Source organism: Lynx canadensis, chromosome C2 (assembly GCF_007474595.2).
Source record: "Lynx canadensis isolate LIC74 chromosome C2, mLynCan4.pri.v2, whole genome shotgun sequence".
Taxonomy (NCBI): Eukaryota; Metazoa; Chordata; class Mammalia; order Carnivora; family Felidae; genus Lynx; species Lynx canadensis.
The window spans coordinates 99,338,062-99,355,460 of record NC_044311.2 but is presented as its reverse complement, the minus strand read 5'-3'; the positions used below and the strand labels follow the sequence as shown (position 1 = coordinate 99,355,460).

Genomic DNA, 17,399 nt, shown 5'->3' with positions numbered 1-17,399 from the left:
CCTCTTCCTGTGCAGGCTGCCAGCCTGCCAGACGCTCTGTCAGGATCCAGTTCTGGCTCTCATGATCCAGACCACCAGGATTCACATTAATTTTCCCATTGCTAAGTTTATAGTTTATATTTCGTTGATCAGAGAAATATGTATGATGTGGGTTACTGGCAACTAAATCTTTTTTTTTCCCTTCTCTTTCTCTTAAGTGTGTTTTTTCAAACCATTTCATTCCTTCATTTGGTCCAAAAGAAACTCCCAAGTTCTGCTAACCAGCCCTACCTCAGTGCAGAACTGAAGTCAGATAAATGAGATGGTCTACAGACATCTCCGTGCATCTGGCTGCCAGACTCGGTGGAGACGTGGCTCCCATCCTTGCCTTGTCTTCAAGGATTAATCACGTCTCGCATTTTCTTATTTCTTTTCTAAAGAAGATTTTTAATGACTCGAGCCAAGAAATTCCTGAAACATTAGGCCAGTTTATTGCACATCGTTTTAATGACATTGCCAACTAGGTCCTTTTTATTTTCCCTTCTCTCTGTCCCACTCCTCCCTTTATATCCTCTCTCCTCTCCTGCCCACCTCCAGTCTTGATTTTGATCCTCTGCCCTCATTCTCGTGGCTCTTTCATCTCTTCTCTGCCCTCAGCTTTCTCCCACTGGTCAAATCTGAGTGCAAACCCCACCTCAACTCAAGGGGAAAGAAAGAAACACAAGATTGAACAACTAGTGTGTTTGGCATCTGCCAAGGCCTTTTTAGACACCCGTGGAGACTGTTTTTATTTAAATAAGAGAGAGCATATGCCTTGCTTTCATCAGAGAGTGTGTTTGAGAAATTTCATGTCATGTTTCCATGGCTCTCAGGAGAGAGGTTTGCAGCCAAAATTATTTGTGCAATTGGACAGGCAGAAAAAAATCCTAATGAAAGGAAATCTATTCATCCACTCTCGCGGCCTATGGAGGGAGGACGAGTACTCCCTCTGTCAATTCCCTTTGCCCTTTTAAGTTGCTCGGGAGCTCAAGGCCACCTGACCTAGGTTGGGATGCTCTTGGAGGTGGTAGGGACTAAGCCTGCCGACCCGACTCTTGCAAGCTATCGTACCCTGCTTTGCGTGTTGTTTTGACCTGCCTCATCTATCAAAGTACAGGTCTCTGAGGTTAGGAACTGCATTTTTGTCTTCATGATATCTTCTGCAGTGCCGGGCTTACTAGACAATTCTGTAGCTCCTGGCTGAATGAATAAATCAGTGATGCCTGGAGGGCATGGTGTGTATCAAATGCCTACTATCGAGTAGGCTGATTTTGCCCAGCCTTGTGGGCTATAGTTGGGTTTGGCTTCAGCGGTCTGTGTGACAGGGCTACGTGCTGGCAAAAGGCTTAGTCACTACCCAGAACGCGTGGCTTCTGAGATGCTCGCCCATCCCGCAGTAAACCCCATCCTTTCCGGGTGCCAGGCTTTCTGGCCTAATGGAAGCCCAGTTCTGCTCCAGGCTTCCTCTGTTTCTGTAGTTGGTTGACATGGTTTCCCACCGGCAGAGCGCTTGATTTCAGAGGGCTCATCTTGGGGCCATGCCAAGGCATGGGTCCTCAGGTGAGTTGGAGGGTGAGAGTAGTGTTGTGATTCTCTGCCCATCGGTGAAGCAGTATGGGGCATGGCAGCGCCCCTGCACTGCCAGAGCCCACATAGGAAGGCGACGCCTAGGACCCTGCACCTTCTCAAACTCTACCCCCAAGTCCATCCTGCAGAGAGGTGAGCCACGGGTTCTGCCGGAGAAAGCTCTTCGTTTTACTTCCTTTGAAACTTTGCCATCTTTCAAAAACCAATCGAGATGCAGAGAAAGGCCACCGGGTCAGCATGAGGGGTGCGATATTAGGGCAAAATCTTTCTATGCTTTGTAACATCAGCCATAGGCACAACAAGCCACCGCAGGGCCAGTTGAGGCCTGGAGGCCACAAGAGTTAGGCAGCAGAATCATCAGCCCGGAAACTTGCCACTGGCCAAGAGGCTACTAAGCTGTCCTGGCAGCATTGCCAAGCGAGCCCAATATGACACCCCCACAATCTGGTGGGTCCCGTCCAAACCTGAGCAGTCAAGTACATGCTTGTCCCTATGCAGGGGGAAAGGACAGGACTGACTCTACATAAGAATGCCTGGATGGGTAGAAGATGACTTTTTTAAATAAATATTCTGCAGAGTTCACGGAGATGGGGATGTCGGTGACCCCCTGTGACTTCCAGACAAAGGCGCCGTCTTGCCTGACTTCTTAACTGTGACTTGCAGCCTAAGAGAGATCTCAGGGAGAGGAGGCCCAGATGAGGAAATGCCTTGAAGATCCTTACGGATTACACCAGAGGCATTCTGCTGTGATGCAATGCACCCTCTAACTGGATGTGTAAACTATAAAAATTGGGAGGATGAGCCTACAATTAAGATTTGACAATTTTGTGTCATGGGAATCCATGAACATAACCCAAATATTGTAATTTAATTCATAGTTCTGCTGAGCCAAAGGAAGGATCCAAGCTAGAAGGTGATAAGAAGTTCAAATGGACTTAACATAAAACCTGTCTATTTGTAGATAGATAGGTTTCTAAAAGTTCTTGTTTTCCTCCCCATTTTCCCTTAGCTCAGAAGGTAAGTGCCTGATATACCCTGTAAATGTGAAGAGGAAACACTGAGCCTATCACATGACTTATGTCTGAACAAAGCCCTGTAATCTGTGTACCTAAGAGCCCTATGGAAGTAATGTATCAGAAGATACATCTTCCATTAAGAAACTGAGGGCTTAGAAAAGAGGGAACTAGGCAGGGTTCTGTATGGAGCCTAAACTATTTTGGGCTTTCTTAGAAAGCACAAAATCCTTTGAGAAGGAAATTCTATAAATCCAGAGATGGCCCTAAAGACCAGGGCTTCTGTTGAGAGCCGAGGAACAAGAGTTGGGTTTATTGGCATTTGATTAGTGCAGACAAGTTAATAAAATAGCCGAAAGAATACACAAAGAGGATGCACAAGAAGGGTCTGGGGGAAGGTAAGAGGATTAAAGCTGCAAAAACATTCCTCTAATGGATTTCTCAAACACACCAGTCAACAGGCAAGGGCAGGTGTCCTGTCAAACCATTTCCCCGTGAAACCCGATCCATCATTCTGCAGTGAGGCCTGTTAACCCCATTTGAAACTCAAGGGCCTGCCCCCCCCCCCCCCCCCAGTCCCAGTGAGGTGCCCTGAGCAGCCCCGGGGACTGGCCAGGAAACCGGCTTTGCAGACAAAGGAGCCTGGGAACAGACTGGTTTCCTTCACTTGCAGCCAACCAGATCTCTGCATCTGCCTCATCTGGTGGCTGCTTAGGCCATTACTGATCATGATGTCTCCACACCACCCCCGCCCTACCCCCAGTCTCCTTCCTGCCTAAAAACACTAGAGAAGGGTGCTCTGATTTTCACATCCATCATCACTTTGTTACTCTGCCTTTGATCCCTTAGTGAAACTCAACTTTACTCCAGCAGCCAAATTGGATGTGTTTGTCTAGTGAAGCAGCAGCTAAGGCTTAAGCTTGGGAGGAACAAGGAGGGGACAGGGCCAAGGACCTAACTACTCCTTATTTCTTTTGAAGCCAGGAAGACTGGTCTGCCAGTAGGCCCTTGTGGGGAGCTGGATGCCCAGCTGGGGTGTCCTCAGTCCTGCCCACATGAGCTGTTGTGCACATGTTGGCATCGGAACAGAGGGGCTGTCTGGCCACATGGCTGACCGGTGCCCAGCTTTGCGCCTTCCCCACCGCATAGCCTTCTGTCTCCGACTTAGCAATTGTCACAGGGTGCAGAAGGAGCCAAGAGGGACTGAGGGAGGGGGTGGGGATGCGTATGTTTTCTAGTATTGGGTCAGTGAGGTGGGTGCATGGAGGAGGACGTGAGCTGTGCCTGGATATACTCTCAGTTACAAGGGCAAGAGCCTGGGCCATTAACGTGGAGATGGCATTCTGGTGCCAAACTCCTTTCTTGTAAAATGATCTGTTTAAGTATATTCTTGCTTGAGGCAAATTTCCTTGGAGTGAAATAAAGAAGAGGAGGAGGAGGAGGAAGAGGAGGAGGAAAAAAACTCAATCTCTTGGTGGAGTAGTTTTAGATTTACTTTTTGATGACAGAATTTTCCAGATGCCCCTGAGCTGACAGTCGCTCACAGCTCTCTTTGTGGAGATCCTCCTGACTTGGCAGGTACAGCACGCACTGTGCCGAGGAGGATTAAGGCTTTTGCATTGTTTAAGTGCATTGCTTTTGAAAAGCAGTTAGTAATATTTAGCCAGAACACACTGCGCCCAGGCCATCCACCCCTTCCCGTAGTCCGTATCTCCTTCCTCTCCGAGAAAAAAACACATCCGCTGTTTTGGCTGAGAAGCTCAGCCAGGACTGGGCTACATAATTTTGGGGGTCTAATGCAAAATGAAAATGTGGGGTCTTTTGTGCAAACGTTAAGAATTTGAAGACGGTGATGGCAGAGCATTGAGCCAAGTGCTGGCCCCTTCCAGGCTCAGAGCCACATTCAGCTATGCAGATGGCAGTCCCAGGAAGCGGGCCTGGGGCTCAACCTTTCAAATTGTTCATTCATTTAACGAGGATTTGTAGGGAATTTGCTGTATCCTGCATACTGTGCAGTGGGGCTTAGGGCTGGGGCGTGGAGTGCAAAATTAATAGGCTGCCCCTTAGGAATTTCCAATTTAGCTGGAGTCAGATATCACATATACAAAATTAAATAATGATGAGAAAATTCTTTAACAGCCCCAAAGGCTCTACACCCACCCAAAGGAAGGAATCCTTGAGTGAGAGCTCCCCTTGACCCATGCGCCTCACTTGAGGCGTTTACTTACCCCAGAAAGTAAAAGGGGGCAGTAGAAATCAATCAGGCAGTCTGCCTTTGCTTTTGTCACCCGCTTGTGAACAGAATGTATTTCCTACTCCACATTCATGAGACTTATGTCACATCTTTTCTGTGACTGCGGAAGTGACCTCTTAAGAAACATTCTATTTTAAAAATAGCCATACTTTGATAAAAGTTTGGCCCATAAGTAGAGAGAAGATTTATAGAAAATTTGTTGTGCTAGGGCTTTGTCCTTGAGCTTGTAGTATAGGTGAAACACAACTAGGAAATTTGAGTTCATAGGCAACATAAATGGGTATCTGGTACCTGATTTGAGGGTCCCAGTTTCTGAGATAGTCCCTCATTTGGTCATTCAGCATTTACTGAGCATCTAATGAGATCAGGCCCTGCATAGGTTTAGACTTGGCCCCTGCCCCTGAAAAGTCCTAGTGTTATAATCAGAGGGACAGTGATCCTTTCATAGAAACGAAAGGGCTTTCCTGCCCTGGCACAGCTTGTCTAAGAGCTTCTGGCAAGTTCCATCAGGTGGGAAACCTTCTGACCTCACTACGTGCCTTGATCACTGTGCTCTCCTGTAGTGACAGTAGTTTGTTTTTGGTAACTAACTGCCTTTTCTGTGAGAAACCTGACTTCCACCTGCTCCCGTCACCTTCTTGCCTTCTCTGGGTCTCCAGGGAATACAACACAGGCAAGTGGAGTCTTGCAGTGGAGTTGTGGTAAAAGCTCTGCGGGTGTCCGCTCTCAGGAGCTCACAGAATTTGGTGTAGACAGCAGAGAGGGTGCCACCAGGGCTAAGTAGCTCTACGAAGGAGTGTTTGGGTAAATAGTCTCATCTTTCTTATCTTATGTCTTCTCTTCCATTCAGCTGCAGTCCTGATAAAATAAATTTGGCACGTGGCTTATGGCACAAGTATCCCGTTTTGTTCAGCAACTTCAGTGATTTGGCTCATACAAAGAGAGTTTTGTTGTGTGAACTGTTAGATTGTTTGGGAAACATCCTGCTCTTGTTCCAGATGGATCTCCATCCTCTCCCAGTTTAGATTCCAGTCTTCCCACCAAGCCAAGTCAGAAGAGACAGCCACCATGCTGCAGACACTGCAGCCTGGCATCAAGACCCTCAGCTCTCCCACATTCCACTGCCGTCAGCTATACTGGGGAGATCCCTCTTTGCCTTAGAAAGCCCTTAGAGCGTCCACAGATCCCCCACCCCTAGCCCCGAGGAAGGATCAGCCATGACATGGAGTATAGCTCGTGGGTACCATCAGCCTTCCTGTTATAACCATGGTTGGTAACTAAGCAGAATCTTGGGCCTGTCGCTTTTATTGTGGATGACAAAGAAAAGCCAGGGAACATGACTGAACTGGAAGAAAAGAAATCACAATTCTCTTTCATCATTCCCTTCAGTCTCCATTCGCTGAGCTGTGCCAGGGCACTTATGCCTTGATCATAACCCATCTCCAGCCAGGTTCAGTAGGGCCAGTGGGCTTGGCCAACTTGCCCCCATGTCTCATTGTAACAGAAGAGGCTGGTGAGAGATCGGAAGAGGTGAGATATCGCAGGCACCTCCTGATGGAATCCTGTACGTATGTCCCCACCCTCCAGCTTATATATACCAAGTTAAACTCCCATGTAGCGATAAAGGCCACACATTCCATCCTCAAACTCTTACAACAGAAAGCTGGAGGAAGGACTTAGACCACCCCCAGAAAGCCCCCAGCAGGTGAGGCTTCTGCAGCTGTTTCTTGTGACTGAAGACACCAAGGCATCAACCCACCCGGAAATGTCACTTTGTTTCTGTCCTCCATCAATGCCCAATTGGCACCTTTTCTTCTCTCCACAGATCTCCAGGATTTCAAGTTGGATGTGCAGCATGTGATTGAAGTAGATGAGGGGAACACAGCAGTCATTGCCTGCCACCTTCCTGAGAGCCACCCGAAAGCTCAGGTCCGATACAGTGTCAAGCAAGAGTGGCTGGAGGCATCTCGGGGTGAGTGAGCAAGCAGGAGCCCAGAGGCCAAGGCCAGGAGGGAAGCTGACCACCTCCAACTACCGCTTCCCGAACCCCCATCCACATGCCAGCAGTCCCCTCCTCACACCGGTCAGCTGTCTTCTACCTTGCTATTTAGCCCTGTAGGATGCTAGACTTCCAAAATGGAGGTCTTCTGCCCTGTTGCGAGGAATCTCTTCATCCTTTGAGGCTCTGGAAGATGTTGCTGAGCTTCCACCATTTGAACAAGACTGTCGGCACAGTGTTCCTTGCCTCCAGGCACACACCGAGAGGTCGCCCGATGAACCCAGCCATTGGTGGAGCTGCAGCATTCCCCGGGGAGCGGTGGAGCTCACCCCCACCCATCAGGGGAATCTCTTTAGTGGGACTTGGGTTTTTCCCTCTCCCCATCTTCTCGGTGATGCGGCTGTCTCAGCTGACCTAGCTCCTGCTCAGGCCACGACATACTGGTCCGGGGGAGCCAAGCTTGGGTCCACAGAGTGCCTGTGAGGAGTAGGGGTATCTCCCGAGATGAAGTCAGCTACTTCCCATAGCTGACCCTTCACTCAATGCCAGCTAGACCCTACGTGACCACCCACAGCTCAAAATGTGTACCTTTTAAAATATCCTATAGAATTCAAACCTTTTCATCAACTTTTTCTGGTTATGAAGGGAAGATATGTTCCTATATTCTTATAAGGAATGTATATATGTTCACTGCAGAAAATGTAGAAAACCATTTTTTGGAAGGGTAAAACCCCTGATCCTGCCGCTCAGAAATCACTGGAGAGTGCGAGGAATAGAGCAAGACTCTCCTTTGTCCCCAGCGGACACTTGGCAATAGCCCTCTGGAGGAAGCCTGCCCGTTCCATAGGAGGGGTCGAGGCGTTTTCTCTGTCAGGCATTTGCCTAAACTGCTCTTACCTGGGGCGGCCCAGTGACAGGCAGGCACCAGGCTTAGTGAACCTGGATTTCAGACACCCTGGGACCACCAGGGCAGGCCATGCCACCAGAAAGCTTAGAGCTGAGGGCCAGTGCTTTGCCTGCCAGGAAGCCGACTGAACACCATCCCCAGCCAGTGGGGTGTCCAGAAGCCGTGAATCTGTCTCCTGTTGAAAGACAGGAAGCCCATCCCCGCGGCACCTCTGGACCAGAAGCGGACAAAGTGTAGCAGACCCGCGATGCAGAGGGAAGGGTTTCAGTGACATGCGTGGAGAAGGTGGTGGTTGGGAGTGCGAATATTCCTCCCTGGTTGCAGAAATTGACGAGTGAGGTGGCTTAGAGCTGTGACCATGACAGAGACCCACGGGAAGTCCTATGTATTTCCCTCCTTCCTGGTGGCTTGCAGGAATGATCATCTCATCACCTGCGTGTGCAGCACGGGCCCTTCAGTCCTTACAGTAGGCTCTGAGGCGGCACATGTCGTACCGTTCTACAAATGAGGAAACGGTATCTGAGAGGTCAGTCAGCTTGCCAAGAATCACAGAGTCCACTGCAGATCCAGCGCGTAAGCCCAGGTCTGGCAGACCCCAGACCTTGCTTCGTTTCCACCCTACTCCAGCTCCTTTGAAAGTATAAAGCGTTCTTCCCTAGACCTATGTGCTAACTCAGGGGAGTCCGCCAGCTAGCCAGTTGGTCAGCTAGTTGGTCAGGTTTACTCCTCAGCATTTCTGGCCCACTTGATTCGAAGTTTTGGTGGGAGAACAGCATTTTCAGTGTGGGCCTGTGGGGATTCAGGTGTACAGCTCACGGCTCCTGCCCTGCCTGCCCCCCGAGAGGTGCCGGCTGCAGCTTTCTGGACCCAAACTCATCCCGTGTCCCCTTTTCTCAGATAACTACCTGATCATGCCATCAGGAAACCTCCAGATTGTGAACGCGAGCCGGGAGGACGAGGGAACGTACAAGTGTGCTGCCTACAACCCGGTGACCCAAGAAGTGAAAACCTCGGGCTCCAGTGACAGGCTCCGCGTGCGCCGTAAGGGGCAACGGGGTGTCTCGCTGATGGAAGAGGCCGGTCGGGCTGAGGAGGGGGGGGACTCGGGGAGGGGAGGGCACAGTCTGTGCTCCAGGTCTGTGGTCTGTGCAGTGGGGGTGGGACCTGGGGGGCTTGGACCAGCGAAGCATCCGGGACTCAGACTGAGCGGGGGTCCTCTCCCCACCAGCCGGCCACTCGTGGCCTCCCGTAGGCCCTTGCCTCATTCTGGGGGGTGGCTGTGCTTGCTGGTCCCTTTCCCCTGCCCATTGAGAGCTTCCCTTCATTGTGGGACTTTCATAGCAGGGATCTGTTGGGGCGTGTCTGCTGGGGCAGGACGGCCTGGTGCTCAGCAGCTGACGGCACGTGCACAGGAGAGATGATGGTGTGCCCGTGCCCATGTGAGGCCACAGGGCCTGCCTGGCACAAGGCCAGGCTGTGCCTACACTGCTGCTCACTGAAGTGTGCCCAGCACCTCACTCTGGGGATGGTCCGTGGAGGCCCACACACTCCCCCAGTTGTATGAGAACAACACTCGCCTTTGCCAAGCATCTCCTGTGTGCCAGGCATTTTTCCAGCCTTCCTGCTTATTCACTGGAGGGACGTCTCATGCAGAGTGTGGTCTTAAGAGTCAGCACCAGAGACAGATGTACTGTGAAGCTAAGGAAGCCAAGCTTCAGCACTCCCTCCCTCATGGAGTTTTGTATCTATAATTTTGCATTCTGTTTCTTTGCATTTTTTTTTTATGTTTTTTACTTATTTTTGAGAGAGACACAGAGACAGAGTGTGAGCAGGGGAGGGGCAGAGAGGGAGACACAGAATCTGAAGCAGTTCCAGGCTCCAAGCTGTCAGCACAGAGCCTGAAGCAGGTCTCAAACTCCCAAACTGTGAGATCATGACCTGAGCTGAGGTCAGACACTTAACTGACTGAGCCACCCAGGCGCCTACATTCTATTTCTTAAAGAAGGCCTCCTAAGCTCTCAGGTCTTATAAAAGCTGGCTTTCCCCCTGGTTAGCTCATAAAGTAAAATCACACATAGTCCACGTGGAAGAGAGTGGCACATTGGAGAGCAACCAGCCTTCTGATGAGTGCTGTGCGGTTTCTTCCCCAGCATTGAAAAGAGGTCACGCCTTCCTTAGCTGAGCAGCAGACAAAGTAGTTGATTTGCTTTAGGGACCTGTAATACAGTGCAAGAAATGCATCTTTTTTTTTTTTTTAATTTTTTTTTCAACGTTTTTATTTATTTTTGGGACAGAGAGAGACAGAGCATGAACGGGGGAGGGGCAGAGAGAGAGGGAGACACAGAATCGGAAACAGGCTCCAGGCTCCGAGCCATCCGCCCAGAGCCCGACGCGGGGCTCGAACTCACGGACCGCGAGATCGTGACCTGGCTGAAGTCGGACGCTTAACCGACTGCGCCACCCAGGCGCCCCAAGAAATGCATCTTTTTAAACAGTGGGTCCTGCTCAGCTCAGTGAGGTGCTCGCACTGTCAGGGACACTGGGAACCGAGACCTCTGGGTGGTGTGTGGGGGTTACCTCGGATCCTTGTCTCCTAGCTCATCCTCGGACTTGGGGTGCACTTTGCTTCTCTGTCTCATCTTTTTCTTTGCCAACATGCGTAGTTCTCCATGCATATGTTGGGTCAGTGCTGCTGCTCCGATATATTACCTCATCTCTTACAATAGCTCTCTGCAGAGGCAGGTCCTTGTCTTTGACAAGGAAACCAAGCCCAGGGGAATTCAGTCACTTTATGTAGGTCTCAAGCCCCTGAAGGGCTGTTTGATGCCAAATCCCCGGAGGACTGTTTCCTGGGCCCTGGCTGCCAAAGGCGGGGTGGAGGGGTTCCCCTGCACTGAGTCCTGGTCGCACGCTTTGCTCTTCACTTCCCGGCCCCTCCAGGCTCCACCGCCGAGGCTGCTCGTATCATCTACCCTCCAGAGGCCCAGACGATCATTGTCACCAAAGGCCAGAGTCTGATCCTGGAGTGCGTGGCCAGTGGGATTCCACCCCCGCGGGTCACCTGGGCCAAGGATGGGTCCAGTGTCGCTGGCTACAATAAGACACGCTTCCTGCTGAGCAACCTCCTCATTGACGCCACCAGTGAGGAGGACTCGGGGACTTACCGCTGCATGGCCGACAATGGGGTCGGGGAGCCTGGGGCAGCAGTCATACTCTACAACGTCCAGGTATTTGGTGAGTGTCTGTTGCAGACTTTCTTCTCCTCGGCCTCCTCTTTGGTCAGTGTGGCCTTTCTAGATGCTCATAACCCTAAGCCCTGGGTAGGGTCATGTACCTTGTGAGAGGTCCCATGCCCAGTGAGTAATGGAGGAGGAGAGAGATGGAGGTGCTTAGATCCCAGGGTCTAGGTGTATGTGCCTGACCTCCCTCTCCGGTCCTTTTCCGGGCATGACTCTGACAGAAGAGACACAGGACCTTTCCTTCCTTCTATCAACAGTCACAGGGAAGGAGGGAGCCATTCCTGACTGCAGTCGCCCCCCCCCCCCCCCCAGGCCTGTCTGGCCCTAAATGGGAGGACTCAGGCCCTTTGTCACCCCTGCTCCGGTTTCCTGGCAGAGCCCCCTGAGGTCACCATGGAGCTGTCCCAGCTGGTCATCCCATGGGGCCAGAGCGCCAAGCTCACCTGTGAAGTGCGTGGGAACCCCCCGCCATCTGTGCTGTGGCTGAGGAATGCCGTGCCCCTGGCCTCCAGCCAGCGCCTCCGACTGTCCCGCAGGGCCCTGCGGGTGGTCAGCGTAGGGCCTGAGGACGAAGGCGTCTACCAGTGCATGGCTGAGAATGAAGTTGGGAGTGCCCATGCTGTGGTCCAGCTGAGGACCGCCAGGCCAGGTAGGTGTCGCCCAAAAGGCTGGAGGAGATTTCAGCTGAACATTCACAGAACCCTTTCCTCAAGTGAAATCCCACTTAGAACCCCAGTATTATAAATGAGATAAAAGTGGCTTTTAATTATGAGTGCAAGTTCACATTAACTTATTAAAAAGTCAGAGGTGTACATTTTTACTAGTAGAAGTGATCTTACTATTGTATTTTTAAAAATGCTTTAGATCTGTGAGTTGCTAGGTTTGCATGGAATCCAGTTTAACAACCAGTGCTCTAGAGTAAAGAAAAGCAAATCTGCCCCTTTCAGCTTGATCCATTTCAGCTGACACCTACCCTGACTGAGTAGTTACTTACATACTCAGTCTTGGACTAGACGGGGTGGCGGGGGTGGGGGTAGGGTGCAGAAAGACATAACAAAGACCCAGCTTGCTCATCAAGGAGACAAAACTCACCAAGGAAACAATTTGAGGAAAATGTGACAACAAATAATGCTGAATCCTCACCATCAGATGCTAACCGTCTGTGGTTCAGAGGTCAGCTAGAGGAGAAACTAGCGTGGACACATTCTGCAGATGCTTCCAAAAGGAAGGGTTGCCTGTCCTGGGCTCTCAAGTTCTCAGAGGTGACTTCACATCTCACATTCCAGGTGGCTGCAGTGGAGTAGGAAAAGGCCCAGAGTGTGCGTGGTGCTAAGACCCCGCAGTGAAGGGACATGTCCTTCCCCCAATGTAGGCATGAGAAGGAGGGTGCAGGGTTCCTCAGGAGTAAGGAGAACACCTTCACGCAAGGTGAGGCTAGTCCGTGGGCTCAGGGAAACAAGCAGACGGCAGAGATGCTTGCCTGATGCCCTGGGCCATGGCGGGATGCCTGGGCACAAGGCCCAAGCCTGCCCTTCTCTCCCGGCAGGGCAGCGGTACAGCCCTGTCTCCTCCCACAGGGCCCGGCCATGTGTGGACTGGGCCCCTGGTCATCTCAGGCTCCCGCCCCAGGGGTTTCCTCTCTGACTTCTCTCTGCTTCCTCCCTCGAGGCAGCAACTCAGCCCATTACCAAGGGAACCAACATCCTCTTCCTCCGCTTCTCTTTCCTTCCTGGTCCTCTAGGCACGACCCTGAGGCCATGGCGGGATGCTAAGCTGGACACTGCCACACCTCCCATGCCGCCCTCAAGACCTGGAAGCCCTGAGCCGATGCTGAGGGGACGCCCAGGGCTCCCCAAACCCCTGACGTCCATGCAGCCAGCTTCCCCACAGTGCGCTGGAGAGAAGGGGCAGGTGGCTCCTGCTGAGGCGCCCATCATCCTCAGCTCACCTCGGACTTCCAAGACTGACTCGTACGAGCTGGTGTGGCGGCCTCGGCACGAGGGTGGCAGCCGGGCTCCTATCCTCTACTATGTGGTGAAACACCGCAAGGTATGGTGCCTGACCTCCCCTCCGCGAGGCTGGGTGTGGGTTACTGCCTGCTGGCTACCTCCCCTTGAGTTCCTGCAATCCCTACTGCTGACCTTGAACTTCCTCCACTGAACTTTCCTACCACCTCCCAGGAAACTGGTTGTGATTGAGGCATTTGGGAACCTAAGAGGCCCAGGAAAAAGTCACGTGTGCCCCTTCGGGTTCTCTGTGCACTGGCTTCCCAGGAGCTAACACCACCAGCTTCTCCTCTCTGGGGAGAGTTAACAGTTTCCCTGGTAACCATCACCTGCCCTCCCCTCTTCCCTCTGTCATTTGTTGTTGATGTTGTTTTTTGTTTTGTTTTTTAACCAAAGTAAGCTCCTGTGGGTACATCCCTGCAAGAACTCTGCACGGCAAGCCAGCTCTAAGGCCAGGGAAACAAATATTTGTGAACAAGTGTTTTCTCTGAGGGCTATAAAATACCCCCTCGGTTTTGGGGACTCAACCATGGCTCAGGTTTGACAAGCAGGCGTTTGAGCTGAAAGCACATCGTGTTGTTCAGCTACTTCTCTTTGACAGAAGGAAGCCTGTCCGGGTAGATGTTTCAGGAGCTGTCAGCAGGGGGAACCTCAGGCCCTGGCAGGGTGTGGGGACAGCCAGCTAGGCCATCCTCTTGGACACAATGTCCTGTGAGGCAGGACAGGGCCCGCAGCCTGCCCCCTTCATTCGAGGCTGAGCGCTCACCTGATGTTACCCCCCTGGGGAGAAGGACATGAAATTTCCTTTAAGAAAATGTCCTTGAAGAGCATTTCTGTTCATCCCAGGTGTGTGCCTTTTTTTTTCCCCCAAGGCCATTAGATGGTAGAAAATTATTGTTCTTAAATGGATTTTTTTTTTTTAATTTTTTTTCAACGTTTATTTATTTTTGGGACAGAGAGAGACAGAGCATGAACGGGGGAGGGGCAGAGAGAGAGGGAGACACAGAATCGGAAACAGGCTCCAGGCTCTGAGCCATCAGCCCAGAGCCTGACGCGGGGCTCGAACTCACGGACCGCGAGATCGTGACCTGGCTGAAGTCGGACGCTTAACCGACTGCGCCACCCAGGCGCCCCTTAAATGGATTTTTAACAGTGTCTTTTGATGATGTATTATAAATGCTGTATTTTATTATACCTTCATTGTTATTTTTGCCTATTAAAGTGCTGTGTGCACTTAGTAGAAAGTATTGAAAATATGTGATTGTGGGACTGAAAGTATTTATCAACTGTTCTCCCCCCACCAAAACCAACCAACCAACCCACCCAGCCCTGTGTGGTGCGAAGTGTTGGCCACACAGTAGCCATTCCCCTGCCCTGGACCCTGCCGGCAACCTCATTCTGTTCTTTCCCTTCATGACCTTGGGTGAGGACAAGTTCACAGACATGCGGGGCCGTCAGAAAGACACCTGAGGCGAAACTGCCTACGAGGTGGGGGCCGGGGGGTAGTTTCTCACTAACCGTTGGACCCCTGGCCTCTTCGTAGACAGTCAGCAAAGGGGGTGAATACTTGTTTAACAAAAAGCTCATTGTTCAGACCGGGTTATGGGGCAGCCCTGGTCCTAATCCTTGTTTCCCCCATGTAACCGGACACCTCCATCTCAGAGTTGTAGACAGAGATCAGGGCAGGCCAAGTGCTCCCGGTCCCCGCTAGACAAGAGCCAGCAATGAGAACAAGAATCATATTTTTCAGGCCAATAGGTGGCCATGAACCTGCCTCACCAAGAGGCAGCTGGCAAAGGCGGTGCATGGTGATCCAGAAATGCCAGGCTGAGGCCACCGTCACCCTGTGTGTGTGTGTGTGTGTGTGTGTGTGTGAGAGAGAGAGAGAGAGAGAGAGAGAGAGAGAGAGAGACAGTGACTAATGACCATTCTAGTTCTTATTTTTGTTTCTGAGTCCAGTGGAAGTGTGAGGCCCGTGCTGGGAGGGCCAAGGGAGAAAGGGGCACAGGGAGAGGGAGAGGACCGTGCCTCAACCGGCTCTGGCTTCTGTCAGGCTCCGGCCTGAGGGGCACTGGGGCTGCTAGGTGGATGCCACCAAAGAGAAATGATGTCTCGCAAGCAGTTCCTTTCCTGAGGGACTGACGGGTCTTAAAGATCATCTCACAAGAAAGGACTCTGAAGTGAAAAATCAGTGTTCGGGCTGTGTGTACAACCCCTTCTCTTGCAGGAGATTGGGAATCATTGCTCTCATTTTCACTTTTTCTTGTTCGGGAAGCCGGTTCCATTTCCTGCTGCATCTGCAGACCCTGGGCTACTGTGTTTGGGTTTCCAATACTACTGAGCATTCTCAGTTTGTGAAAACTTCTCCCCTTGGAACAAATCCTGGAAGTCTGACATAAATGAGCCCAGACCATCCCTGTCCCTTGAATAGTAGGTTTTGTTCTACTCTGGAATATTCTGCTTGGGGATTAGGGCTTTTTCTACCAGCTGTTTGATTCTTCAGCAAACCACGGCTTTGGCTTCCAGCAGACTGGGAGATGTGCACAGTTGGCAGTTAAGCCTTTTGTCTTGAGAGGTGGGGTAGGTGAGAGGAAGCAGCCTCCCAGCATCGCCCTTTGGGGAGGGAGCCTGGACTCCTATATTTTTTTTTTTCTTTAAAGAGCTAGAAATGTGGGGCCATTAAAGATCCATACTAGATATAATTCATCCAGTTTTTAAGTACTAAGAAAGGAGTGAAGGCAGGAGCAGAAGAAGGAGGATTGAAATGGCAGAGACCTACTGAATGGAGGGTGTGGCGAAAGTCCAGAGAAGGGGGCCAGGCATTTGCTGGGAACCTACTGTGTACCAAGTTCACTGCTTGACACTCTATGTAAATTATCTAGTTTAATCTTCAGAATAAGCTGAGAGCTTTTATTTGCCTCATTTTAGAAATGAAAAGATTAGGGAGCAGAGAGGTTAGGGAACTTGCTCAGGGTTACACAGCTAGTAAGACACATAACCGGAACTTAAACCCAAGATTTCCTGGCTCCCAGACTCTTTTTCTTTCTAGGAAGAGTTACATGTGATTATGAATGTGCTCTCTGGAGTCAAGTCACAGTTTCTGTTCACTAGTGTTGTGGCTTTAGGCAAATTGCTCTCCAAGCCTTAGCTTTCGTGAAGCGGGAACAAAACTAACACCTGTCTCTTGGGCTGTTGTCATGAAAGCATTTTATAGGGTACATAGTAAACACTCATCAGACAAAACTCTATTGGTACTGCGGCTTTTATCATCATTATCATCATCCCATAGTATGAAGAGACTGTGTTTATTTGGTTTAAATAGAGCAAGGAGAAAGAAAGTTAAATGTGGAGGTTTTCAGAAATACAGAGAGGAGGTCTTTGGAGAAACTCAGCAATGTCAGGCCTTTTGACCCTCCCCACCGAGTGTTCTTTGATGGGCCAGTTAGGTGAGGGACCAGGGAGCTGACCTCGCTGTCCCAGAGCTGGCAGGACCAGCTTACGCCCTGCACAAACCCAGCCCATTCTCCTTCCCTGCCTCCTGCCCTGTTGGACTCCATTCTGCTTCTTACGTGAACCATAGCCACCGGTAGCTCCAGGCTGAGATGCCAGTGCTGAAACCAGCTACCTTCTCCAGCAGGTCACAAACTCCTCTGACAACTGGACTGTCTCCAGCATTGCAGCCAACCAGCACCGCCTGACCCTCACCAGACTTGACCCTGGGAGCTTGTATGAAGTGGAGATGGCAGCTTACAACTGTGCAGGGGAAGGCCAGACAGCCATGGTCACCTTCCGAACTGGTGAGGGTCAGATGTTGCCCCCAGCTTGGGGGTTGTGGGCCTGAGCAAATCCTGCCAGGCTCAGGTGAGAAGCCCTGCTCACCTTGCCCCACTAGTCACCTTGAACTTTATCTTCCTTTCAACTGTTGCTTCACCTTGGTTTGTGAGCCCAGGCTGAGGGTCCCAGCTCTCATGAGGAGAGCCGCCAGCTGGCCTCTCTGCCCTGCTCCCCACCCCACCCCCCCACCCCGCCAACACACACGCTAGGGTCAGGCACAATACCATGATGGTTAGGCAGAGCTAGGGATCAGTCCACACAGCCGGTGTCCTATATTATTTGTATCACCCTGCCAGATCCCCACCCCCCTGCAAAGTCTCAGGCAGAAAGAACTGTCTGGAAAGGGACACCTAATCCACACTCTCCCACTCGCTGGTCTCCACCTACTTCCATCCAGGACGGCGGCCCAAACCTGAAATCATGGCCAGCAAGGAGCAGCAGATACAGAGAGACGACCCAGGAGCCAGCCCCCAAAGCAGCAGTCAGCCAGACCACGGCCGCCTCTCTCGTAAGCCACCCCCCCCCACCGGCGGCTCAGGGGG

General features: G+C 51.3%; 1 protein-coding gene across 1 annotated transcript in view; it reads left to right on the top strand.

Annotated features, from left to right (window-relative positions):
• The window catches only part of BOC (BOC cell adhesion associated, oncogene regulated), a 36,868-nt gene that overhangs the window by 11,120 nt on the left and 8,349 nt on the right, over positions 1–17,399 (top strand). The window contains exons 4-10 of the mRNA XM_030328456.2: positions 6,698–6,844; positions 8,676–8,819; positions 10,719–11,012; positions 11,394–11,666; positions 12,759–13,066; positions 16,661–16,820; positions 17,255–17,365. Coding sequence (XP_030184316.2) covers positions 6,698–6,844; positions 8,676–8,819; positions 10,719–11,012; positions 11,394–11,666; positions 12,759–13,066; positions 16,661–16,820; positions 17,255–17,365 — 1,437 coding nt within the window. The remainder of the gene's footprint in view (positions 1–6,697; positions 6,845–8,675; positions 8,820–10,718; positions 11,013–11,393; positions 11,667–12,758; positions 13,067–16,660; positions 16,821–17,254; positions 17,366–17,399) is intronic.